Source organism: Vipera berus (genome assembly GCF_964194415.1).
Source record: "Vipera berus genome assembly, chromosome: 1".
Lineage (NCBI taxonomy): Eukaryota > Metazoa > Chordata > Lepidosauria > Squamata > Viperidae > Vipera > Vipera berus.
In genome coordinates, this window is record NC_138202.1 from 188,913,216 (window position 1) to 188,940,368 (window position 27,153).

The window sequence follows — 27,153 nt, forward strand, 5'->3', positions numbered from 1 at the left end:
TGGCGAGGGAGCGGGTCAGAGGAGGCAGTCGCTTGCCAAGCCAACCGCGAGAGGAGGAGCAGCTCCCTGCGCTGGAGAGGAAGGAAAAAAGCGATTCCGCGGTAAGACAATTGCTGGGGCCTCCAGGGCAAGAAGCGCGCTGAGCCAGCCAAGATGCCGGGCGGCGAAGTGGGGCTAAGCCGCGCTAACCGTCTCGGTGAAGACGACAAGAGGCTCAAGGCTTTGGGCAGGCGGGCGAGCGAGCGAACAAAAGCCTCCCAGGAGGCCAGCATTCCTGGCTGTTTTTGTATCTGGGGAGGAGAGGTCCACTTTTCGGCAGATCCATTTTCATGATCTTTGTCAGTTTTGGACGCTGCCCATTTCGAAGTCGAGTCTTGGTCGCCTCTGTCGGGATTAAGAAGTCCCGCTTTCGAAAAGAGATCCTTAGCCCTTGACCTCCCTTTCTTCTATAGGGCTCCCGTGGCAGTAAAGGGGCGCCTTCGCTTGTTCCGGGGCGAATGCCGTGACTTGCTCAAATGGCCAGACTTGTCTGAATCGTTCTTTTCAAGATATTTTATTAATTTATTTACTATTCCTTCCCCCCCCTACTCTTCATTTAGCTCTACAAGCAGTTTATGGGCATATTTATTGCTTTTCAAGTTCTCTCTGTCTTTCAGTATCTTAAGCAAGCTATTCCTTACTTGACCGTTCGCAGTTCTGCAGCCTGACCCCAAGTGAGTTACAGCACTTGCTTAATTCAGACTTTATGGTGCAGTGGAATGCAGGCATGCTTTTGGAATTACAATTTTATAGGGATGCACTGTTAAATGAATGCTCCTATAACTGTTAAAATAGGATTTACTTTAGAATTGCATTTGGTCAGGCTACCCAACTTCATTGCTAAGCTTACATATTGAAGAATTGTGCACATTAAATATGCTGAAACTTTTGACCAAACTTTTTTGACCAAGTTTTCTTGAAATGTCACTGAATGTTTAAATAAAAGGAATCTGACAGAGGGCAGCCATAGCAAATATCTTTTTATTCTCTGTGCAAGTTTGGCCAATTCTTATAACTTTCTTAATAACATAGTTATGTCAGTGATCCAATAGTTTAGTTTAGTCAAATGGTAGAAAATCAGCCCCATCACAATTCTGAAATCCCAGGCAGCACTACCAAGAGAAGTTCTGCTGAAGATCTTGGAGCTGATGTCAAACCAAAAATGCATTTAAATCAGATCACAGACATTTGACAAGTGAGAAACCACCTTTGCCTATGCCCTGCAAACCCCCAGTATCTACCAAAAAAGAAGATCCAGGTTTGCGCTGTCATCTGCTGGGACAGGCATTCCTTGCTGACAAAGCATTCAATCACAACAGGAGTAGAAAGGGTAATAAACAGTTTCCCATGCAACTTGGAGCAGTAATGAGAGTTGTAAAGTTATTCTGTTAGTTGTTAAAAGCAGAATAATAACAGTTTTTAAACAGAATAGAGTAGCTCATTAAATGGTTTATGGTATTTTGAAACTATTTGGGGATATTCCCCAAAAACTTTATTCTACAAAATTATAGGGTTAGTTATCGGAATGTTGGATTTCTTTAATAAGTTGGATGCAGTCGTTACGTTTATAGAACAAGTGACATTTGTGCAAGAAGAAAATTACCCAGAGAAATGTTCCTCTCTCCTGAACTTGCTATCAGCAGATGCTGAGTTACTGATCTCTGGAACAGCCTTTTTTCCATGGAAAAAGAAAGGGAGTCCATTCGTACACTGCATACTGCAAATGATTGTTAGCCTTCTGAGCTACAATTAATAAGCTATATAAATGAAATCCATGCATGAAAAATATCACTTCATTTTTGTAAGAACACTTTTTCTTTTATAAGCCAATATATAGTTTTAAACTAACAGGATATTAATTATAGTTAATGACACCATATAAAGAATGGAGAAGCACCACTATTTTAAAACATCTAATGCCATTTATTAATAGCCATCAGCACTGCCTATAAATATTTTATAATATCTTAATAGTATCATTTGGGACACAGGTCTCTTTGTTACTCCTATTTTCATTTGCAGAACCAAAATCTGGATGCAGTTAGTTTGATTGCTCTGAGAGCAAAAAGTGTTGAAGGAATTAACTTAAGAGGTTCGTGGTTAATACTTTGGTTTTGTGCATGCTTGTTTATTTAGAAGATACTGAGCAGTTCTCTAGCTTGCTGTTTAGCTAAGCTGTATGTTTTCTGGCAACATGGTAGAATTCCAAAACAGACTTAATGTGCAGGATGTGCTGGACTATATTTTGTAATCTCCTTTGTGAAACTTTTTTCCAAGATGATTAGTGCAACCTCTGGGTATATAAGCAAATGTTGCTATTATTACTTTTGATTTCTCCAGAATTATTATACAATAAATCTAGTGCTGCTTCTCTGCTAAAATATTATTGCTTTTAATTCAAAGGTGCAAAAAGAGCAGATAAACCAAGATATTTCAAAGCTATTATCTTTTAAAAATGATTTTGTGATAATGGATTGAACTCTGATTATGATACATTCTGAAGTTTCAAATATTAAAAATATTACTAAAATCCAATCAAAATTAAATGGCAGTTAAAATTCATTTATGGCATGGATTGAACAAAGTGTGCTCAATTCTGCATATTTAAAACCAGTGATATTTAATGTTTACCTTTGACAGAACTCGTATCATTCACATCACCTCTTGACCAGTATTTTGTCTTTTTATATTTTCTCCTTCCACCAGTTAAGAATTTAAAAGCTATAACAACAAAAGCTATCCTGATAGCATTTTGAGTTGGGAGCTGCCCCAATAGCATTTTGAAATTCTCTTTTTATGTGCCAAGTACTGGACTATCTAATTAGTGTTAGTGCATCAACAAATGTTTTGTGAAGCATTTGTCAAGCATGTCCCGTATGAAATATTTGTGTGCAGTCAATTGAGCTAGATGTGTCTGTACATTTAGTAAAGAAGGCAGAAAGAATGGTATATTCCTTTCTGGAATGCAGCGTTTTGCACAACATTGGAAATGATTATCCATAATGTTTAGAGTGGTTTGAATTTGTCAGGATAAAGTTATGTAATCTAAAAAGAATATTCCAGAAGTATTTTAAATTTGTTAGCCAGGTATTATCAGATCAGGTCATCCCTACACTTTATTTAATAACATATCAAGATGGACAAGGTGAGTTATTTAACTACTGTATACAATTTGGTGAGGGCAGTAGCCTCCAGGTTCAGTAGTATAATTTCTATCTGTAGAAAAAGAAGAGGGAGAGAAGCAGGTGAGGTGCAAAGTAACTTTATGAGCCAGCAAGGACTGATGTGTCTGGAGAAGGAAATCAAGGAAGATGGGAAAAAAATACGGTAGGTATGTAACTTTCTTTAGAGATCCTGACACAATAATTCAGCAACCTGACTTTTTCTGGTTATTCAGCTCTTTTGTTTCTTTAAATACAGCCATACACCAGTACTTCCTGCCATTTTCTCCCAATTTTTCTAAAAAGGAACTTGAACACAGAAAAGTAAAATAGGCTTCACTGCCCCAGCCAGATACCTGGCTCTGATTTCTTGAATAATCCCAGACAATAGCTAGACTAGAATTCTACTTCAGTAATGGCTGTCATTGATCTTACATGTTGATAGCTAATCCCCCTGACAATCGGAATATCTCATTTTTCTGGCTGTGGACATTTTTCACTGGCATGCAAACCATATTTGTGGATTTGAATGTTCAAGTATGTCTAGAATTAAAGCAGGCTAGGCAATGCAGGAGGATGTAGTGATAATGTGAACCTCCCAGTCCCACAGGAGTTACAATTGCATTGCATTCTGTTTAGCTGGATCACTGAACTAGGCTTTTTTGCTATTTTTGAGATGAGCCCAAACCAGTTTATATTCTCATCTTTTAAAAGTTCCTCTTCTGTTCCATTGATGGGAAGAGAGGCATGTAGTTTGCTAGAACATAGAAATTCATTTAATTATTGATTTCACTGACTGTCGCTCCTGATGGCACCATTGATCAGCCCAAGGACTTTTCTGAACACATTTGTTAATATTCACTCTGCAGTTCTCTTACATCAGTAGGAATGGGATGCTTTTAAAGGACACTTTAAATGTAATGATCTGTTGATTCCACATTAATAAACCAAGTTAAGTGTTAAATGTGCTTGACTAAATTGGATTATTAATTTTCAGTTTCTATTTCAGTTATGATGACAACCTAGTTCTGCCAGCTGCACTAAATCAGTTTGTGCAAATCAAAAGATAAATGATAAGTCAAATATACATTCAGATTCCATTTTAAATGTTTAAATTTAATTAAAAATAAATAGAATATCGAAGGGGAAAAAACTTACAAATACTAAAAGCAAAGAATATGAGGAAATGAAACCTTGGGATGTAACTTTTAAGAGAACCAAAAATATTAACATCTATGTAGAATATTATTAGTCTAGTGCAGGGGTAGGCAACCTCGGCTCTTTTATGACTCATGGACTTCAACTCCCAGAATTCCTGAGTCAGCTATTCTGAGAGTTGAAGTCCATGAGTCATAAAAGAGCCGAGGTTGCCTACCCCTGGTCTAGTGTAATAAAATTAACTGACTTTTCCCCCTTATACCTTTCCTTTCCCCAGATGTTAAAGCTGTATGTAAGCAAGTAGAATAACAGAATTGGAAGGGTCAATTTAGGTCAGCTAAACCCACCACCACCTGTTCAATGCAGGAATTCATGTTTTTCCTAACATTCAACTGGAATGTGGTGAAATTTATACTTCTGTGTTCTGCCCTTTGGGATGATAGAGAACAGACCTTGGTCTTTTCTTTCTTGTGTTTATAATATACCTATAATCTTTTATAGATTACAATATGCCAATAATCTTTATTAAAATCTTTTCAAGGCTAAATATGCCAAACTCCTTCAATCTTTCTTTGTGGGACTTAATTTTTAATCACTTGATAATCTTTAATTGGTCCATCTTTTTTAACAATTACTATTGTAAAGCTAGATATCTCCCATTCACTACATGTATGTTTTCTTTATTTCTTAAATGAACCACCTTACATTCACCTTTGTTAAATTTCATTTTGGTGTTCTCAACCTTTTGCTCTACCCTATCAAGATTGTTTTGTATTTTATTTCTTTTTTTCTGGGGTACGGGCTACCTACGGAATGTACTGTTATATGTAAGATTGATAAGCATTCTCTTCACCTCCTAACCTAAGTCATTAATAAAACTATTTGATCAGTAGAGGCTCCAGAGTGTGGTACCCTGATCAATGTCTCCTTTTAGTGTGATGAGGAACTATTGAGGAGCATTGTTTGAATATTATTTTTGAGCCAGCAATATATTCACTCGGTTTTTATGCCATTCAATGCATAGATAATTAGCTTGTTGATAGGAATGTCATGGGATCCTTTATGAAATGTGTATTATGTCAGTAGCATAATAGACATAATACAGTAGCTTAATACGCATGAGTTTAGTCTGATGAGACCTTTCTTGAGAAATCTATTCTAACCTCTAATAATTAGAGCATTAAGTTAGATCTTTTTCTATTTGAAGAGAAAAATAACCCTCTTTCAGATGTGTCTTCTTCAAGTTTTCCTTTAAAAAAACATTTGGTTCCTCCTGGAACCTTCAGATGTATACAATTATTAGTTCTTTTTTGACTGGAGAAAAAGGTAGACTACTCAAAGTAGAACACCAGGGACAGCAGCACCTTTTTTAACTAAGGAAATTTTAATTCAGCAAATACTAGATGACTAATACTATATGTAAACTTATCATGAGTTCCTCAGAAAAAGAAGAGAGTAAAAATAAATACTCTTTTTTTCAGTCTTTTTTCACTGTTAATAGGATTACAAATTTAATAGGTGGGATTGTTGGCAAAGAAATTATTTCTTATGGTTATAGCTATGAAGTATTATAGCCTCCCTGATTCTGGGATTATAAATTATGTCTTTGTTTTTTGCCAAGCCTCCAGAGTTATTACAACTGATGTCATACAAATGGATATTACATAAATATGATTTTCTAGTGTCAACATTAGATTTTGTAGAAAGCATAATGATATTGTTTCTGACTACCAGACATGGATATATGATTTAAATATCCAAACCAAAAGGCATTAGCTGATTTTAAATTATATTCTCTGAGTTTCAGGCCTCCTCAGTTTGACATATCTATCACTAGAGTATAACACTAATCCTGGCTTTAATGTTGGTAAATAGGATAAATAATAATAATAATAATAATAATAATAATAATAATAATAATAATAATAATAATAATAATAATAATAATAATAATAATATGATGATGATGATGATGATGATGATGATGATGATGATGATGTTGAAAGGGTCCTTGGAGGTCATCTAGTCCAACCCCCTGTTCAGGCAGGAAAGAGCCGAGGTTGCCTACCCCTGGTCTAGTGTAATAAAATTAAAAGACAAATGGCTGTCCAGTCTTCTTAAAAACTTCCACATTTACAGCTTCTGGAGGCAGGTTGTTCCATTGGTTAATTGTTCTAACTGTCAGAAAATTTCTCCTTAGTTCTAGGTTGCTTCTCTCTTTGGTTAGTTTCCATCCAATGCTTCTTGTCCTGCCTTCAGGTGCTTTGGAGAATAGCTTGACTCCCTCTTCTTTGTGGCAGCCCCTGAGATATTGGAACACTGCTATCATATCACTCCTTGTCCTTCTCTTCATTAGACTATATATACCCAATTCCAGCAACCGTTCCTTATATGTTTTGACCTCCAGTCCCCTGATCATCTTAGTTGCTTTTCTCTGTACTCTTTCTAGAGTCTCAACATCTTTTGACATCATGGTGACCAAAACTGGATGCAGTATTCCAAATGTGGCCTTACCAAGGCATTGTAAAGTGGTATTAACACTTCATGTGATCTTGATTCTATCCCTCTGTTAATGTTGACTCCTGGGTAGAATCTAATGATAGGCAGATATACATATACATACATACACACACACACACACACACACACACACACACACACACACACACACAAATAATAATAATAATATAATAGTAGTAGTAGTAGTAGTAATCTGGAAACACGGATCATGAGACTAAAACTTTTTATTAAAACTGAGCTTTTGTCAGCACCTGCTGATGTCGCCAGAGTGTAAGCCAGGATTGGGAAGCTCGTTTTTTTAGTCCCTGAGAAGTTTAGCTAATGAATGCATTACGGGTCTATTTAGCCCCCACCCTCCTGCAATCAATTCCATTGATCCTATTTCCATCGGGCTGGCTGACGTCTGTTTAAATTTTGGCGGTCTGTCCCTCTCCACTCGCCCCATCCGCTGGGAGTGTCCATCCTGTCGCACGCAATTGCCCTGCTGCCCAGGTGATTCTTCTGCATGCTCTGTCACTGTCTCAGCTCACTGCTGCTCTGACCTGCTGGCACCACTGTTCTTGTTGGTCAGATATCTTCTCTTGAAGTCCATGGGTCCAGTCTGCTTCCTCGTCGTCTCTTTCTGTGTTGATGTATCAGCTGGTGAGCGGTTATGATCCTCTGTTCTGTTCGCACAGGGAGGAAGTGATCATTGGTTCATCCATTCAATCTTCCTACATGATGATTCATGTTGGTGCAACATCTGGTAAGCCGGTAATAACTCAATATGCCGGTTAACGGAGTGTTGATTGGATAGCCAAGCCTCCTTTAGCAGGCGGCCACCCTTCATTGTATTGTAGGCACTAAGTCTGGCCCCCGCAAAATTGAAGGTATGGTTATAATCAATAGTGTGAGCTCATACCTGAGATAGTTGTTCATTGCGATTAACGGCCAGTTTGTGCTCATGCAACCTTGTCTGGAGAAAGAAGGACTCTTGGAGACAAGGTTGTCCAAAGAGGAACTTTTACTAAGAAATAGAAGATAGCGGATACAATAGACAGGATCTGAGAAATCCCTTCACAGATCAATATTTTTAAATGTCCCCAAGCAAGCCCCACCCCACAGTTCATTCAGTCAGTTCCAGATCAGCCAAATTCCAGGTGGTAAGCCCCTCATGGGAAGAGGAGAAACATCAGTCCATTCATAGCAGAATCATTTCCACTCCCTCACATTCCATCCAGAGAAACAAATCAGATTCCGGAGGGTTTCATTCCACCCCCTTTCTTAGTTGCCCATAAGATGACAGGGAAAATGCCTAGTGAGAGAGTAATTGATCTTACGGTGATGGATAGCAGGCAGTTGGAATAAACAATTACATTTGAGGAAGGAAGTGAAAGCAATAAAAACCCATGCTTGTTCCCTCTCCTCCTTGGGAATGGCAGAATACACACACACAAACACACACACACACATACACACACACACACATATACACATACACATTCACATACATATACATATACATTTATAGTAAAGGTGAAGGTAAAGGTTCCCCCGCACATGCGTGCTAGTCGTTTCCAACTCTAGGGGCCGGTGCTCATCTCCGTTTCAAAGCCGAAGAGCCAGCGCTTGTCCGAGGATGTCTCCGTGGTCATGTGGCCAGCATGACTAGACGCCAAAGGTACACGGAACGCTGTTACCTTCCCACCGTAGTGGTCCCTATTTTTCTACTTGCATTTTTACGTGCTTTAGCAGGCGGCCACCCTTCATTGTATTGTAGGCAATAAGTCTGGCCCCCGCAAAATTGAAGGTATGGTTATGCGGCACTCGGGATTCAACCCGCCAAACTGCCAACCTTCTGATCGACAAGCTTAGCATCCTAACCCACTCAGCCACCACGCCCCTCATATATATATCTATATCTATATATCTATATATCTATCTATCTATATATATATATATATACACACACACACACACATACACATATACACGTATACATATACATATACATATACATATATATGTATATAGAAAGGAATCAAGCACCAGGATACAAATATAAACACAACTGTTTAATATACAAATCCACTTAGCTTTCGTCAGCTAACTGCCATCGTCAGAGTGAAAATGGGAGTTCTTGGAGTTTGCTTATGTAGTTTTTGTTTTTGCGCCCTGCTCATTGAGAGGGTCACCAGTCTACCCGCCCCGATCGACCGCAATGTTCCTAATTGTCCCGTACCTGTCTGCATGTTTGCAGATTCGAGAGTTGTTTTTTTGCTTGTAGTCGCTCACCTGGCGCACGTGCAAACGTCCAAGGGCCGGTTGTCTGGCCGCTCTTGTTTTGTGACCCCCCTTTTTTTAGCCGAACCCGAACGCCTGTCCCAAGATCTAATTCGGTACACTGGGGATTCATTCTTCCTGGGGATTGCAGTTGTTTCACCTGTAGCTAGGCCATTCTGATCCTGCAAGGAGTGGACTCGTTGTGCCCGTCATGAGTCATAGCGCTTTTCCTCCCACCCCCTAGCTCCTGATAAGCAGGTAAGAGGTCTATATGACGATTGATTGAATTTTCATCAGACAGCCAGGCCTCCTTGAGCAATCAGCCGCCCTTGGTGGCATCTCAGGCTCTGGCTTCAGCGTTGGCAAGATCAAACATGGTCATGACTGGCCATATGCGCCCATACTTGTGAGCATTGCTCTTGTCTTCTGATCGCCAACTCATGCTCGTGGATCCTGGTTTTGAGCCTTTTAGTTGTTTCCCCAACGTAATTGCATTGGCAATTCTTGCACTTGATTCTGTATATTATTGAAGATCTTTCCTCGTTGGGGAGCAGCTCTTTGGGATGCCTTATCATGGCACTCAGTGTTCGGTCTGGTCTGTGGCAACATTGATTTTGAAGGGAGCTAGCAACCGTGCAGTTGCCTTGGACACACCATTAATATATGGGAGCGTCGTTTGTGTACTCAGTGTTGTTGGTATGCCAATGGTGTGGACTACCACGGGGTTCGTATGGTCTGCTGTACCTCCTAACGAACTCAACCAGATAGCCGTTGTACCTGCAAATATGGTAAAGATGGTTCTTCTCCTCAATCCTGGCCCTACCTGTGTTGCAGTGTGAGCTGACCCACTTAAACAATGTCCTGATGCAACTGATCTTATGTGCCACGGGATGGTTGCTCCTATAATGTAAAGTTCTATCAGGGTATCTCACAGATATTCTGGCATAACCTGTTCAGTCTAGCTTTGCTTTAGACTGAGGAGTCTAGGCCAGGGCTTTTCAACCTTATCACAGATTGTACCACTTTTAGGACATGACAATATTTGAGTATCACCAGTGCTTAGCAAGGTGTCAAAAACTTGATGGCTTAAAAAAAGGGGGGGATTTTGGGTTTTACTGATTAGATTCATTTGTTGTTATAGAAATGGCTAGTTTATAATATTATGGAAAAGTAAAAAGTTGAGGTTCAATGTTAATACTTCCTTCTACTGCAACAGAGGAAGTCTGTTCTTTTTCTCTTCACCTCACTTTCCCCCCATTTTTCCTCCCCACTATGTCCTAGTATTTGCTTTTGTATTTTTGTATTTTATTCTGTAATCTAATAAAATATTACAAACTGTAGAAAAAAAGGAAAAAGATACCAGTGTTAATTTCTTTGGCTGTTCCTTTGTTGAATCACTTTCCCTTTGCACTGATAAATGTATGATGAGTTTGTCCATTTTTATTAATATGCACCACTGCCAGCTATCTCAGGGGTCTTCAAACTTGGCACTTTTAAAACTTGTGGATGTCAACTCCCAGAATTCCTCAGCCATCATGGCTGGATGAGGAATTCTGGGAGTTGAAGTCAACAGGTCTTAAAGTTTCTAAGTTTGTAGACTCCTGAGGTAGCTGGTTGGCCCTTCTTAGTTCTCCCTCCACAGTATAGTAAGAATGCACACACACACACACACACACACACACACACACACACACACACACCATCCCTTCCCTGTACCCTTAAAGACACAGGAATCAAGTGCAAAGCAAGAAAGGTTCACAAAATAAACACATAAACTCTGGGTTTTTTTTCTTTAAGCTGTCTCAGGTGTGTCACAATGTTGCAATCCCAGAGGAAAAGCTTTAGCTTTAAAATTAAACCTGTTTACCTTCATAGAAAACTTTCTAAAAGCCATAGACAGACTCAAGATAAGGGGGTAAAACTAATTACATTTGTTTAAAGGGATTAAACCTATGGAAGTCAACACTTTGTACTCATTGCTAGCCTAAAATACAGGCTAAAATATTCCAATAACCAAAGCACACAAAGGAACCTCTGAATTACAAAACACTGTAAAAACTGTACAAAAATCCTTATGGTAACCCAATCAAGCTGCCAGCTGATCCAGAACTAAATAAACCCACCTTCTTTCTGACATGCTGGCTTTTCATTTCATCATGCTATTTACATTCTCCTAGCTGGAGAAAATCAACCGGGGTGCCTTTTCTTCCAGCAATAGCTGCTGCTTCTGTGTCCCTGTTTCCTTCCTGCCGGCCTCTCCTCTTTCCCCCCCTCTTTTCTTCAGTTCACCTCCAGTTCCTGCTGCTTCCAGCAGCACCAATCAGCTGGAGCCAATCAGCTTGAGCCCTGGCCAGCTCCTGGGGCTTCTGCCAGAGCCCAAACAGCTCATTCCCCTCCCCTGCTACACTTGGCTAGCAGTCACGTACCACCTGCCACGTGGCAAAGTACCATAGGTGGTACACATACCACCAGTTGAAAAGCCCTGGTCTAGGCTGCCTCAAATTTTTTAGGATAAGGCATAAGTAAACATGCACAAATCTCGTGGACAGGTCTTTATTATAGATTTTGTACAATTATTCATGTTGAATATACACTATGGCTTCTGTCCAGGGTCCTGAGCCTGATGTATAACACTGCCTCACCAAATGGCTGGAGGGCAGAAAACTAAGTGAATTGTTTCAGGGCCAAATTCATATGAAAGCAAGCAACCTTTTCTCCAAATTTAAGAGCAAAAAAAGCATGAGGGACAAAACCATGGAGCCTTCTCACAGGTCACTTATTTTCTTATTGCTTCTATCCTTGGTTTTCTCTTGAGTATATTTCCATCTGAGGAGAATTGAACCTCAGGAAATAAACCAACAGTGCTGCAAGTGCTCCAGCTGTGTAAATGTATAGTTCAGACTAGATTGTGTCAGGGTTTGGTTCAAACACATTTTTCTCCTATTTCTACTTTTGCTCCTCGGATAGAACCAATAATACAAAAAAAACCATTTGAAATCTCCACACTTTATTTACTTATTTATTTGGAGAGATGGAGGGAAACCTTGGGAATTGTGTGCAGTTCTAGTCATCTTACAAAATAGATGAGTTACAGTTGAGTAGTGGTTTTAAAAATTACAAGATGCAATCTTTTTATGCTCAAAGTTGAATTGGGTGGAAGTATATTTTAAAATATAATCACTGATTAAATTAATCAATTTAAAGCTACAATATAAATATATTGTAAAGTTGAAGTAGGGTAAAGTAGATTGAGATGGGTAGCTGTAGAAATTGAGTAAACAAACGAACATGTATTTATGTCCAATAAATACAATGTGCAATTAATCCTAGTCCACGGAACAATTCAATCAACAATCAGCTCAGCAGTCCAAAGTTTTATAGAAGAGTTGTTTTGATAAACTCCTTGATAGAAAAAGGAAACTGGCTGGATGTGTCTCCTTTAGTTAGGAAAAGATACTGCCACTAAAGAAGTCTTGGGCTGTCAACCTTTTTATCAGGTAACATTCCTAGTAGGACAATTCCCTGATAAGAAGGAGCTCCTTCCTGACTACATAAGACCTTTAACAATTAAAGCCACCACTTTACATTTAGCTTAAGATTTCTTTCATTGCCAAAGTACTGCTTTAAATATTGCTACTGCAAAAACATTAATTAAGCCCTTGTACTGTAGTTTGCATTATTGGCACTTTCTCAACCTGTTGGAAGGCTGATCACAGCTTGAACTAAGACATGGTTAATTATTTCCATCTCTTTTTAGCAGGATGTCACAGAGGAAATAGATATTTCATACGATTCAATTAACTTGAAGATAAGAAGGTTGATTCTGTAATTTTATGAATTATGGTAGGAAGCAAAAGAAAATGGCTGGTGTTGTTTGGAGTTTATTCCTCCTAACTACCCACCTCCAACCAGCTATCCATCAACTTGTTTGTACTTTTCCTGTTTGAGTCAAAAGATTCTTACTTGGTTTAAATATTGCTTAGATCCCTCCCCCCATCCACCAACCCAGAACATATACATTTGTAGCAAGGTATTATTATAAACAGTGTTTATAATTATTATATTTATTATATAATTATATATTATTATAATTATAACAGCGTTCCGTGCGCCTTTGGCGTCTAGTCATGCCGGCCACATGACCACGGAGATGTCCTCAGACAAGCGCTGGCTCTTCGGCTTTGAAACCGAGATGAGCACCGGCCCCTAGAGTCGGAAACGACTAGCACGCATGTGCGGGGGAACCTTTACCTTTCCCTTTATTATTATAAACACATAACACAGTCATTCAGAACTCTTTCTGAAATCTGGAATCTCCTAGCCACTTAAAAAGCCTAAGGCTTTTAAATGGTCCCAATTTCCTTTTTCATCAAGTGACAAGAGAAAGCTATTTTAGAATCTGCACTGTTAGTGCAAATCCAGCACTGAAGTAACGATAGATTTTTTTTTATTTCAGTAACTACAGTGAAGACAGTATATGGGAAATAAGAGAACCAAATTATTGTGTGTGTTATGTATAGCAACCATTAGTCTGCAAACAAGGAAATAGAGGACAGAAATGTGAACAAAAGTGAAAGCACACAACTGCAGAACACTTCTGAAAAGAAACACTCTCCCCTTTTATGCTTCTGCTTGTGCTTTCTCTGCTGGTTTTTCTCTTCTGGTTCAGCTCCTCCTGAGCTTTTGAGTAGAGGACCTGAGTCACAGACCTATTCTATATTCAGGACCTAGGGTCATCTAACTGCAGAAAAAGTGACCTCTAGCTGCTTCTTGCAATCTGAATCACAAGGCTACTTCTCATTGGAAGAGGACAGTATCTTTATAAAACCATTGGATATTTAAAATCACCATTAGGCCTGCAGGTTTATCACTATATAATACTGCTTTGAATTCACATAATTGTAACCCTTTGATACCGACAGTATAAAATGGGGTGTTTGAGCTAATGAATAATTTTCTTTGTTTTCTAGATTTTTGCTAGAAACATAGTTAATAATCAAGGCTGAATTTCCATTATGACAGACCAACATTTGTGTAGGAATTCAGAAATGATTAATTTTGGGGCTAGAAATGTGTGTTTACTCAGGGCTTGCCATATTAGAACTGCAAACATCTGGGCATTGTGTTTAATCATCATTGACCATATGTGTTTAAAGAGAAAAAATAGTTGCTAACATTCCAGTGAATACAATAAGCTGCTTTCTATATGCCAAGGAAGAATGATGATTTGGAATTCATGCTTGCAAGGATTGTTGAGCGTGGATAAATGGTAAGGGGCAATGTGCTATAAATATTTGAAAGGTAGTACATTGCCTGGTTTTGGTCTGTAAGATCATCATGCCTAAGCTGTCTGTAACAGGAATGGTTTGTAATTTAAAGATCTAAAGGTAATGTCTTTTCTTTTGAAGAACAATGGAAATCCCAGGCTGTAGTTCAAACAGGGAAATAAAAAGTGCCACATTGTCAAAAAGTTGCCTGCCATGCAGCTTAATTTCAGGAGTGCAGGGGGGATTTGAAACTTGGACTGCAAATATAGGTAGCCCTCGACATACACCAGTTCATTTAGTGACCATTCAAAGTTATAATGTCATTGACTTATCATTTTTCACACTTATGACCTTAGTAGCATCCCTATGATCATGTGATCAAAATTCAGATACTTAGCAACTGATTCATGACCATTGCTGTGTCCCAAGGTCATGTGATCACCTTTTGCAACCTTTTGACAGGCAAAATCAATGGGGAAGCCAGATTCACTTAACAACAATATTACTAACTTATCAGTTTTGATGATTCACTTAACAACTGTGGCAAGAAAACTTGTAAAATCGAGCAAACACTAACAAATGTCTCACTTAACAACATGAAGTTTGGGCTCAATTGTGGTTGTAAGATGAGGACTACCTGTATCTGGAAACCCATCACACAGCAGGAAATAGTTTTCTACATCTCTGCCACCACCTGGTGCCATCTGAATTTCTGCAGCTCAAGTATCTTTCTAGAAATCCCCGTCCAGCACACCAGATATTTTCCTGTCTCCAACACATCTTTCCTGATTCTTTCTCAAATAAACATTAAACTTTCCTGATGTAATCTCCAATTTATTTCAACATTTGACAGTAAAAAATCTTAGCAAATACTACACACATGCCTTGAAATATGCTGGCTACCAAATGGAAGTTTAATAGGTGAAAATGAGAGACATTATCAGCTAAAGATGGAAAATTATTTTAGCTTATGGTATAAAGAAGGAAGCTCTTGTCTGACATTATACCACTGCATGCCCCTTTCCACAACTTTGGAAATGTCATCCTTTGGAAATGTGCACAGGAGGCCACAATAAGAGCTGGCCTGCAGGAACAGCTTGTTGAAGACTCTTGATCTTCTAGTAATTCAAATAGTTTACATTTGATACATAACATAGTTTGGGTCTTCTGTGGGCATAAGATGAAATAAGTGGCATACTTTGAAAGTCACTATAGTGACTATAGTGTCAGTCTCTACTTCCAAGACTTTTTTTATTAAAAAATTAAAAATTTCTAAAAATTAAGTATTTCTCCTGTTGTGAAGTATAAGTTTATAATAGTTTACAAGAATTCTTTGTCTTTTGTTGTCTGTCTTGAAAGATTCATCACTCTCTTCCCTGTTTTGAAGTGTCTATTATTTTTTCTCTTGGATCATTAAGAATTTAAACATTTCTAAAGAATTAAAATAAGTAAACTTTTTTCAATTTTTTAATTGAAAAAGAAATTGAAAATTGAAAAAAAATGAAAATTGAAAAGGATTTTAAAAATTTAAAAAATAAAATTAAAAATGATATTTAAGATTTGAAAAAATTAAAATTTGAAAAAAATTGGAAAAAGAAATTTAAAAAAAATAAAAGGTTTTTTAAAAAAAGGAATTCAGAGATTTTAAAAATTTAAGAATTTAAAAAGGTCTTGCCCCTTTATGAAGTAATACACATTTCTTTTTAGTTGGAAATCTCAGGCTGTTTTCTAGGATATGCTTTGCTCTTCACCCTCTACTCCCTGCCTTGAAAGTTTATTCCTTTACCTGTCCACAATTGTTTTGTACTTATCCTTTTTCTCCCTGCTCTCTTTGGTTGCCTGGCCACTACCTTGGTTTTCCGGTACAATGTGCTGATGTGGGTACTCTGCTCCACTTAGCTGGTCCTCCACGCTGCTCTCAGCTGCTGCTGGTCTGCTGCACCGCTCTCAGCTGCTGCTATGGGTGCTGCTACTCCCATGGTCCACAGCTCTGTTCTCAGCCACTGCTAGTCTACCGTGTTGCTCTTAGTCAATGCTCTGGGTGCTTCATTCCTCTGCCACTTAGCTTCTGCACCACTGGAATTTTCTTAAAATCAATTACATTTAAATATCTAAAACATTTCCTTTATATTGATCATCCCAAACATTTTTTAATTTCTCATATCAAAAAACAAAATCGGATAGGTATTCTCTTACCATTTTCTTGCTTATTTTAATTTTTGTTTCTAGTTTGTCTTTCGCAGTAATTTTTTTGGTATGTTGTGCTATAATTTCTTTTTGTGTGAAGACTGATGCAAAGAATGAGTTAAGCAGCTCTGCTTTCTCCCGATTGCTTGTTACTTTCTTGCCATCTTCTCTATTTACTGGACCTACAGTTTCCTTGACCTTTTTCTTGTTATTATTATCCTCGATTTCTGTTGTAAGACTTTGTTCATTCTGAGCCTTTGATTTCCTGACTTCATCTTTGCATGTTCTGGCTGTCTGCTGGTAATCAGCCTTAGTTATATGTCCCTCCTTCCATTTTTTTGTACTTGTCCTTTTTGTCTTTCAGTTTGTCAGAGAGAGCTGTGTGCAGCCATGTTGGTTTCTTCTTGACTTTCTTGTTTTCCTTTTCAGTGGTATTGTGCTGGATTGGGCTTTTATGATAAAAATTTTTAGTTTCCTATGCTTCTTGAGTTGTTTTCCCCTTTAGGGAAATATGAAGTAGTAATATGAAATAGAGAGAAAGCAGGATTTTCATCCATGGAAATCAATCCATGGAATCTTTCCTAGGTTCTCTCTGAATTTGTTAAAATCAGCCTTTTTGAAGTTTGAGACACTAATTGAATTATTTTCTATTACTAGTGTTTGCATTATATTTAATTCCAGTATGACATCGTCACTTTCCCCCCATGGTTCTGGCAACTTCAACTCCTTCCATCACTTCTTCTCTATTAGTAAGAATTAGGTCCAGTATAGCTTTACTTCTAGTTCCATCCTCTATCTTTTGGATGACAAAGTTGTCAGCTAGGTTGGTTAGGAATCTGTTTGATCTCCCACTCGCTGCAGAGTTTGTCTCCCAGCTGATATTTGGGTAGTTGAAGTCTCCCATTACTATTGTGGTATGCTTCCTATGTACTTTTGTTAACTGGTTGGCAAAGAGTCCATCTATTTCTTCTGATTGGTTGGGTGGCCTGTAGTATACCCCTATGGCAAGGTCACTTTTTTCCCTTTTATATTGACCCATATACATTCTGGAGGGATTTTATCTTTGATCATGTACATTTCTCTAAATATAGAGTAGTCTCTTACATATAGTGCAACTCCCCCTCCTCTTTTTGTAGATCTATTTCTTCTAAACAATTTGTACCCATCCATCAGTCTATTCCAGTTGTGTACTATTGCTTCTAGTTCACCCTGTTTGTTCCCCAAGCTTTTAGCATTAGTATATAAACATTTAAGACTTTTATGCCGTGGGTATGTTTCATGGATCTCCTGATTGTTGTTTGATTTTTTTTCTTTTTTCTAATCACTTCCTACCTCTTTCTTTGATTTGTTTTCTTGGGATTTATGTTTGGTTTTGTGTTCTGGAGATTCTAAAGTTTGGTCACCCTTCCCCCTCAATTTTAGTTTAAAGCCCTCCTGATGAGTTGGGCCAGTCTTTTTTCAAGTACATTTTTCCCTGTTTTCGTGAGGTGCAGCCCATTCGTTGCCAAGAGTCCTTCGCATAGGAAATGCAGTCCATGGCCCAGGAAACCAAAGTTTAAACCAACACTTTAGCCAGTGATTTTTGCTCTAGGGAGACAACGTACCTCCCTGGATTGTATGTCCATTCTGCAGATGGCTGAGTCTGTTCCTTTGAGAATAGAATCTCCTATCACCAACACTTGTCTTCTTTTTTAGGGGGGCGGTCTAGTCTGAGGTGCTTTTCTGTTTGACTCTGTTTATTACTATGTCAAGAGCATTTTGCTGGTCTACTAATTTGGTCATTGTGTCAAAGAATGAACTAAGATTGGTTTGGCATGATTTCTTTTTAGTAAACCCATGCTGACTTGTAGTTATAACTTTATTTGTTTCTAGATTTTCGGAGATCTGTTTTCTGATTATCTTTTCTTTCCAGGTATTGATACTGATTGGCCTGTAGTTTCCTGCATCTGTGTTGTTGTTGTTTTTTTTCTTTTTTGAAGAAGGGAACCACATCAGCTCTTTTCCAATCTTCAAGTAATTCTCCGGTGTTCCAAGAATTTTGAAAGAGATGGTACAATGGTTCTGAGATAACATCTGCCAGCTCCTTCAGAACTCTAGAATGTAAACTATCAGGTCCCAGCGATTTATATTCATCAAGATCAGATAGGTATTCTCTAACTATTTTCTTGTGTATTTTAATTTTTATTCCTGTCTTTTACAGTTGTGTTTTTGGTAGGCTGGGCTATAGTTTCTTTTTGTGTGAAGACTGATGCAAAGAATGAGTTAAACAGCTCTGCTTTCTCTCTACTTCATATTACTTCCTTGCTCTCTTCTCTCTTAAGTGGATCTACTGTTTCCCTGACATTTGTTCTTGTTATTTTATGTTGAAAGAAACTTTATTATTATTATTATTTTAGACTTTTGTTGCAAGTCTTTGTTCATTCTGAGCCTTACCTTTCCTGACTTCATCTTTGCAGATTTGGGCTATATGCTGGTATTCTGCCTTAATTATGTGTTCCTCTTTCCATTTTTTATTTGTTCTTTTTGTCTTTCAGTTTATCAGAGAGATCATTGTGCAACTATGCTGGTTTCTTTTTGGATTTCTTGTTATTCTTTTTTAGTGGTATTGTGCTGGAATTGGGCTTTTATGATAATATTTTTCAGAGTTTCCTACGCTTCTTGTGTTGTTTCCCCATTCAGGGTTTTCATCAATGGAATTTTTCTTACGTTCTCTCTGAGTTTGTTAAAATCAGCCCTTTCAAAGTTTAAGACACTGGCTGTATTATGTTGTATTGCTCATGTTTATTATATTGAATTCCAATATGACATGGTGACTTTTGCCCAAAGTTCCAGCAATTTCAACTCCCCCTATCATCTCTGTTAGTAAGAATTAGGTCTAGTATAGCTTTTCCTCTATTTCCCTCCTCTACCTTTTGGATGACAATGTTGTCAGCTAAGTTGGTTAAGAATTGTTTGATCTCCCACTTGCTGCAGAGTTTGTTTCCCAGTTGATATCAGGATAATTAAAGTCTTCCATTACTACTGTGGTATATTTCCTACATACATTTATTAATTGTTTAGCAAAGAGTTCATCTATTTCTTCTGCTTGGTTGGGTGGCCTGTAGTATATGCCTATAGCAATATCATTCATTTTTCCTTTTATATTGACCCAAATGGATTCTAGGAGGTTTTCATCCTTGGTTTTGTGTATTTCTGTAGAGATGTAGTGATCTTTTATATATAATACAACTCCACCTTCTCTTTTGTTGTTCTATTTCTTTTGAATAGTTTGTATCCTTCCATCAGTACTTTCTAGTCATGAATTTCATCCCACTATGTTTCAGTAATGGCAACTGTATAATATTTATCTTCATGTACTAGTATTTCAAGTTCACCCTGTTTTTCCCCTAAACTTTGAGTGTTCATGTATAGGCATTTGAGTCCTTTATGGATCTTGGGTATGTTTCTTATATCTCCTACTTTGCTTCTGGGTTTTCCATCCTTTCCATCACTGTCTACTTCACTGGGTTTTCCCTTTTTCTTCTTCTTTCTCTTTACTCCCTATCTCCTTATGTGATTGGTTATTTAGTGATTTTTGCTTGGAATCAGGTTCTAAATGTCTTCAAGGTTGCCCCCCCCATTTTATTTTAAACTCTTGTAATAAGATGAGCCAGTTGTTTTACGAATATATTCCTTCCGGTTCTTGTGAGGTTCACTCCATCCCTTGGCAGTAGCCCTTAATGCAGACCATGGTCTAGAAAACTGAAATTATCTTGATGACACCAGTTTTTAAGCCAGTGGTTCATTTCTAAAATCCTTTGCTCCCTCATTGTATGTTGGCGTTTTAGAAGTATAGATGAAAACAACACTTGAGCTACTAATTCTTTAACTGTCTTCCCTAGCTGTTCATAATCTGTTGTTATTGTTTTTAGATTCATTGTTGTGCCATTGGTCCCTACATTTAGGAGAAGAAAGGGGTAATAATCCATGGAGTTGGATTATTTTAGTAAGTTTCTCAGTTACATTTTTGCTCCCTAGGTTGACTGCCTGGTCGACAGACAATAGTTTTTGTTCCCCAAAGAATTGAATCTCCTATCACCAATATTAGGTTTTTTCCCCCTTGGGGAGTATGGGATACTATTTTTCCTGTCACAGGAATGCTGGGTTGGGTCTCATTTTTCTAAACTATTGATGACTGCTCTTTTATAGGTTTCAGCATATTTTCTTCCAGGGGGAGACTATGAATGTAATTGTTCAGTTCCAGAGGGGCTTCACTGAATACTAGGGTAGATAATAGGGGCTTTGCTCTTGTTTGCTGTTTTATTCTAAAAGTGACGTATTTCCATTGGTTTTCTTCTTTGTTCATATAAGGGGTCATTTTTTAAGAAGCTGTTTGCTCTCTATTGTGTTTAATTTTGGTGTAATCTTGCTTGGATTGGGGATTCTCGCTTTGTTCATTGAGTTCAAAGTGGCTAGAGTTGCTTCTAGACTCTTTACATTTTCTTCTAGTAATTCATATGATTTACATTAGATACAGATATAGTTTAGGTCTTCTGTGGGCATAAACTCAAACATATGACATATTTTGCAAGTTACTTTAATGTCAGTCTCTATGTCCATGATATTGTTTGTTAAAATTGACAATTGAAAAATTTCTCATTATCTTCCCTGTTTTAAGTGTGTCTCTTTTTCAGTGATTTTTTATTTTTTTTCTCTTAGATCCTTAAGAATGTAAAAGTTTCTAAAGAATTAAAATAAGTAAACTTATTTTTTTCAAATGTTTAGTTGAAAAAAGAATTTTATATAAAAAAATTGAAAAAAGAATTTTAAATTGAAAATTTAAAAATTTTAAATGTAATTTAAAGTTAAAGAGAAATTTAAAAGTTGAAAAAAGATCTAAAAATTGAAAAATAAAAATTGAAAAAAGCAACTGAAAATTGTAAAAAAAAGAATTTTAAAATTTGATAAAAAATTTAAAAAATACTTCAGAAATTTTAAAAATTTAAGAAATTATAATAGTTCTTGGCCTTTTATGAAATGTTATGCACTTTTTTATGTTGGGAATCTCATTCATTTTTCTAGGAAAATGCTTAGCTTTTAACCCTCTACACCTCTCTGTATGCAGGTGTTATGTAGTTATCCTTTTCCTCCCTGCCTTCTTTCCCTTCAGTTGCCTGGCCACTGGTGGGGTTTTCAGATACGATGTGCTGATCTGGGTGCTTAGCCTCTGCTCAGCTGCTCTACTGTGCTGTTCTCAGCCACTGCTGTGGGCACTACAGCCTGCTATCAAGCTCTGCTTGACCGCTGTTCACTGGTCTGCTATGCTGCTGTCAGTTGCTGCTGTGGGTACTCCACTTCTCTGCACAGCTGCTGCTTAGGGTCCACCATGCTGCTCTTAGCCACTGGTTGTCTGCTACCTAGCTCCATTTCACCTCTGCTCAGTGGCCTCCATTTGCACTTCACTGCCTCCACTCAGCTGCCAGGCTGGGTTACTGGCCTTCTCTCCATCTTTCAGCTGGGCTGCAAAGCTATTCTATTCTATTCTATTCTATTCTATTCTATTCTATTCTATTCTATTCTATTCTATTCTATTCTATTCTATTCTATTCTATTCTATTCTATTCTATTCTATTCTATTCTATTCTATTCTATTCTATTGACTGTAATCATTATAAATCCTTATAAATATGCAGAGGGGAAAAAACAACCTTGCAAATAGATTTGTACCTAATTGATTGGGGGGGGACGAAAACACTCTTGCAAATCTGTTTATAATTCATTTTACAATTCTGTCTGTGTAGGTTTGCACTATTAATGGTAAAAAGAACTATGCAGTCAATATGGAAGAAAATCAGTACAGTCTATATAGAGAAAACTATCTCCATGCTAAGATGATGGGCTGACTATTCAGCAAAAATAAAGGAAGATGTAGACAGAATTCAGCAGAACTCACTAGATAAACTTTGCATTCAAATAAATGTTTGATTTCAAAGTTTTCTCTTCTCTCCAAGTCCAGTCTTTCCCTCCATTCACTTTTTTTCTCAGCTTAAAAGAAAAAAATGGTGTGTCTCAGCTGAGAGTAAAAAAATGAAATATCAGCTTGTTAATGTAAAAAAAGATTATACAAATATATGTGTAGTATAAAAAGATAATACAAGCTAATCCACAAAAATCCACAAAATATTTAGAAGTATTTAAAAATTTTAAAATATTGTAGAAAAATATTGTAGTCTCTGACTATTTGTAATCCACAAAAAAGATAGAATGATTTTGCAACTCAGGGCAATAAAAGCTTGACATCTAGTCAATAAAAATTTATGATATGGCAGTAAAATGTTTACAGTAGTTGTGTAGTGGGACTGGCTGAAGGGCTTTGCAGGAGCCTGGCCGGGGAGAGGGAAGCTCAGACAGCTGCTGCTGATTTTGGGCACGGCAGGCATGCATCAGGTGGAAGGAAAGAAAAAGGAGGAAAGAAGTGGGGGGAGGTTGTTTGTTGCTGTTTGTCGGAGAGGGACCAGGTGAAGTTGAAGAGGGGTTGCAGGTTTTAAGTTGGTCCCTTTCTGTGAAGGAGGGGGGAAGAGGGGAGTGAGAGTGAGTGAGAAGGTGGAATTTTACTGCTTTCTTTCACAGGGGATATCCCAAGCGGAGGCAAGGGAGAGAGTGAGGAGAGAGAAAGTTGCTGGGGTTGCTAAACTCAGATTTTAATAATAAAGAAGGGGGGGTTGACACCAATGAGACCTGAGGCTGCAAGCAACAACAGAAGGGGGCTAGGGGCTGGCAATCTTTGTTCCTAAAAGCCCCCTTTTGATGCCAAGAGTCTGCCACATCCTCACTTCATGTGAGCTTCTCCTAGAAGAGACACTTTACTAACACCTAGAGAGCGCAGCTGCAGAGCTCCACGGAGGGGTGCGGGGCTGGGAGGGCCTGGGCTTTGGCGGCCTCTGAGGAGGTAACGCTGCAGTTGTAAACAACTTTTTAAAATGGTCACTACATTTTCTCAGGATCATTCAATATATATATAAATGTATTCAGTTCATGATTATTTAGTTAATAAAGACTGGAATCCTTATAAATATGCAGAGAGAGAAAAGAAAAAAAACACCCTTGCAAACAGATCTGCACTTACTTAATGGGTGGGGGGGGGAAGAACACTCATGCAAACAGATCTGTATCTAATTCATTTGGCAATTATGTCTATATAAGTATGCTCTGCTAATGGTAAAAAGAACTATGCAGAAAAACTGTTCAGTCTATTTAAAGAAAATTTTCTCAATGCTGAAAAACTTTCTCAGTGCTGATATTTTCTCAATGTCATCAGGAGAATAAAGGAACAAAGGAAACTGTAGTCTTATCACGCTACACAGCAGAACTCATCAGAATAAACTTTGTGTCCAAATAAATGTTTGATTTCCAAGATCTCTCCAAGTCCAGTCTTTTCCTCCATTCACTTTTTTTTCCTGTGGTTGCAATTCTGGACATGTTTAGGTTTTTTCCCCTCTAGGCTTTTAATTAGATTATTCAGGAGAGCATGTCTGCTCTCTCTGCTCTCACCCAGTTGATTCAAAACAAAACAAAGAAGACTCATAAATTCCTATTGTTTGAATACTAAAACCTGTGGGTAAATGCTTACAAAAGTTTTTGGACTGAAATCAATTATGTAAGAGTGATGCCAAAGGAGGCACAACAAAAGAGAAGCTTATGATCTTGATCAAGTTTCAAAAATGAAAAGTATAAACAAGGAATTCCTAAGGCTGTAGACTAGGCTGGGAATTTTACAAAAAACTTTCCAGAAGACAATTGGAAATTACTGTATGGTTTGCCAAGAAACAAGGGTGTGTCCATATAATCACTTGGATTTCAGCTTGACTCAGGGATGATTGTACTGTTTTGTTCTGAAATTCCCCCTTCCCTTCACAATCTCCATTTTTACCCCAGTAAAATAGAAAAAGCTGCTAGCACTATAAGTCAGTGGTGATTGCCCTGACCAATTTAAAATAGTGTTTCTTGCCAAGGAATGAGAATGCCTCATAACCTTACCTTACCTTTCCTGATAAGAATAGGACTATTAGTGTTGTTGTTTCTTCTGCATACAACTTACAGTTTTGGTTCTTCCTTATTCCATACTGTATCTACAGTTTGTTGAAATTAAAATTATTTACACAATGATATGTATAAAATTCTGCCTAGCCAAAGCCTGGAGTACTTTTGTGGAATTCTTAAGTTATTTGATATAAAAGCAATTGCAAATAATGTCTATTCTTCAACTAAATTGCTCATGCTGTCTGTTTTGCTCTTTCTTTTTTCAGACTCATTTCATCAAAAAATAATCTGCAATGAATACTATTGACATGCCTCCAATATTCGATCTTGTGGAAGTGGAGAATCTCAATGAAACCAATGTAACCTGCAACAATGGAGAATGTATCACTGTGGACTCCTTGTCATGCCCAAATGTGCTTAACAAAAGTGCTCTGCTCTATACCCTCTCCTTTTTGTATATTTTTATTTTTATGATTGGCTTAGTGGCCAATTTTGTGGTTGTCTGGATGAATTTTCAAGCAAAAATTACTGGTTATGAAACTCACTTATACATCTTCAACCTTGCTGTTGCTGACCTCTGTGTGATCATCACTCTTCCCATCTGGGTAGTCTCCTTTGTTCAACACAGCCAGTGGAACATGGGGGAAATCTCATGCAAGATAGCTCACCTTGTGTTCTCCATCAATTTATATGGCAGCATCTTCTTCCTGACATGTATGAGTGTGGATCGGTACCTCTCAGTTTCTTTCTTCAAACCTGCCAGCAGTGTTAAAAAGAAAAGACTCCGTTGTTGCATTTGCATCTTGGTATGGCTCTTTGCCTTCTTTGCAGCCCTTCCTGATACCTATTACCTTAAGACAGTTTCCTCCAACAATGAAACCTATTGTCGTCCTGTCTATCCAGAAGAGACTGCCAAGGAGTGGCTAGCTGGCATAGAGCTAGCCTCTGTTATTTTAGGTTTTGTCATTCCTTTTCCTGTCATTGCTATTTTCTATTGTCTTTTAGCTGCAGCTGTATCAGCCTCTAATGATCAAGAGAGGAGGAGTAATGTGAAAATTATTTTTTCCTATGTCCTCGTGTTTCTTGTCTGTTGGCTGCCATATCACATAGTTGTCTTGCTTGACTTCTTCTTGGCCTTCCATTTTATACCATTCAGTTGCCAAATGGAGAACGTCCTTTATGCAGCCCTTCACATTACTCAGTGCTTCTCTCTAGTTCATTGTTGCATCAATCCCATCCTTTATAGCTTCATCAATCGAAACTACAAGTATGAACTCATGAAGGCATTTATCTTTAAATACTCGGCTAAAACTGGCCTTACAAAGCTGATTGATACTTCCAAGGTTTCAGAAATGGAGTACTCTGCTTTGGAGCAAAATGCTAAATGATGATTGTGTTGCAAAAGACATTGCTGGGGAAACAGATTACTCCTTCCCTGGTTACTGAACCTTGTCTACGCAATATGCATTTTACAGTATATATTTTTACAAAACATACTTTGCAGTTGCACTGGAAGATAAATATATTTAACCATGGATTTGAACAAGATTGTGAGAGTATAAAAACTGTAGTTTTAATATTAGATCTTCATTCAGTTTCCTATTGTAAGAGTAAACTGCATAACAAATGAAAATTATATGTATTTTAAGTTGGTCTTCACAGAGATTTTGTGACAACATAATTGGAATATATTTTTAAATATTCATTATTGCATGTTAATATGTTTCATAATCTTTGTCTATTTGTTTCTTTCAGTGCTTCATCCTCCTATTTGTAAGTTATTTTTCAAATACTACCTTGGAAAATAAGATGCAAGCAATACAGTATGCTATTTGTGTGTGGAGGGGAGGGCAGATGTACCTGTTATTTAATTTAAAATTCTCTTTTGAGTCAATCACAAGTATTCTTGGTGACTCCACTATCGTTTTGTAGACAACTCTACAGTTGTCTACAGTTCTCTTCTTCAATTCCTTTTCTACAGAGAATATATATAACCTGATATTCCCTGGAAGTCTTCCAGTAGCAATCAGAACAGATTCCTACTCAGCCAAAATAGTATACAGTATAGATTTAGAGCTAAATCACAAAATAAGGTTTGCTTGCAGCAGGGGTCCCCAAACCCCAGTTCCCCAGCCCAGTGCTGGGCTGCAGCCCATTGGGAACTGGGCCGTGGAAGTGGTAGGCATGCGTTTGCAAACTTGCAGTTGTGAAAGTGGTGCATGTGCATGTGAAACCATCCCCTCTTCCCCTTCCCCACTGCTGCCAACAGTCCGCTGAGCCAGAAAGGTTAGGGATTGCTGGCTTACAGTATCCTGCTTGTGACATACCTGCATCAGCTAATTATGAATGGATTCAAAATACTGATGAACAGAGTACCTCCAAAGTAGTTTTTATCAGCAATTTTCTTGTCACAACCATATAGACTTATGTGTATGTTTATGTGTGCACGCATGTATATGCTTCCAAATGTAATTGCTCTCTGTAGTCCATTTGCGTTCTTTTTCTGATCCTAAAAATATCCAATAAACAGGCAACATGTT

At 37.8% G+C, this 27,153-nt stretch overlaps 1 protein-coding gene across 8 annotated transcripts; it reads left to right on the top strand.

The window, feature by feature from the left end:
* The first annotated feature begins 10 nt into the window (after window positions 1-10).
* ACKR3 (atypical chemokine receptor 3) lies at window positions 11-27,153 on the top strand. 8 transcript variants are annotated; one of them, XM_081314195.1, is made up of 4 exons: window positions 11-101; window positions 3,262-3,366; window positions 18,507-18,740; window positions 24,880-27,153. In XM_081314195.1, exon 4 carries the CDS (start codon window positions 24,907-24,909, stop codon window positions 25,999-26,001), a length of 1,095 nt encoding a protein of 364 aa, XP_081170321.1. In that variant the 5' UTR covers window positions 11-101; window positions 3,262-3,366; window positions 18,507-18,740; window positions 24,880-24,906; the 3' UTR covers window positions 26,002-27,153. The 8 variants fall into 8 exon arrangements, with proteins under 8 accessions (XP_081170321.1, XP_081170322.1, XP_081170320.1 ...); XM_081314196.1 differs by lacking the exon at window positions 18,507-18,740 and adding an exon at window positions 20,506-20,579; XM_081314194.1 differs by lacking the exon at window positions 18,507-18,740 and having other exon boundaries at window positions 3,262-3,370.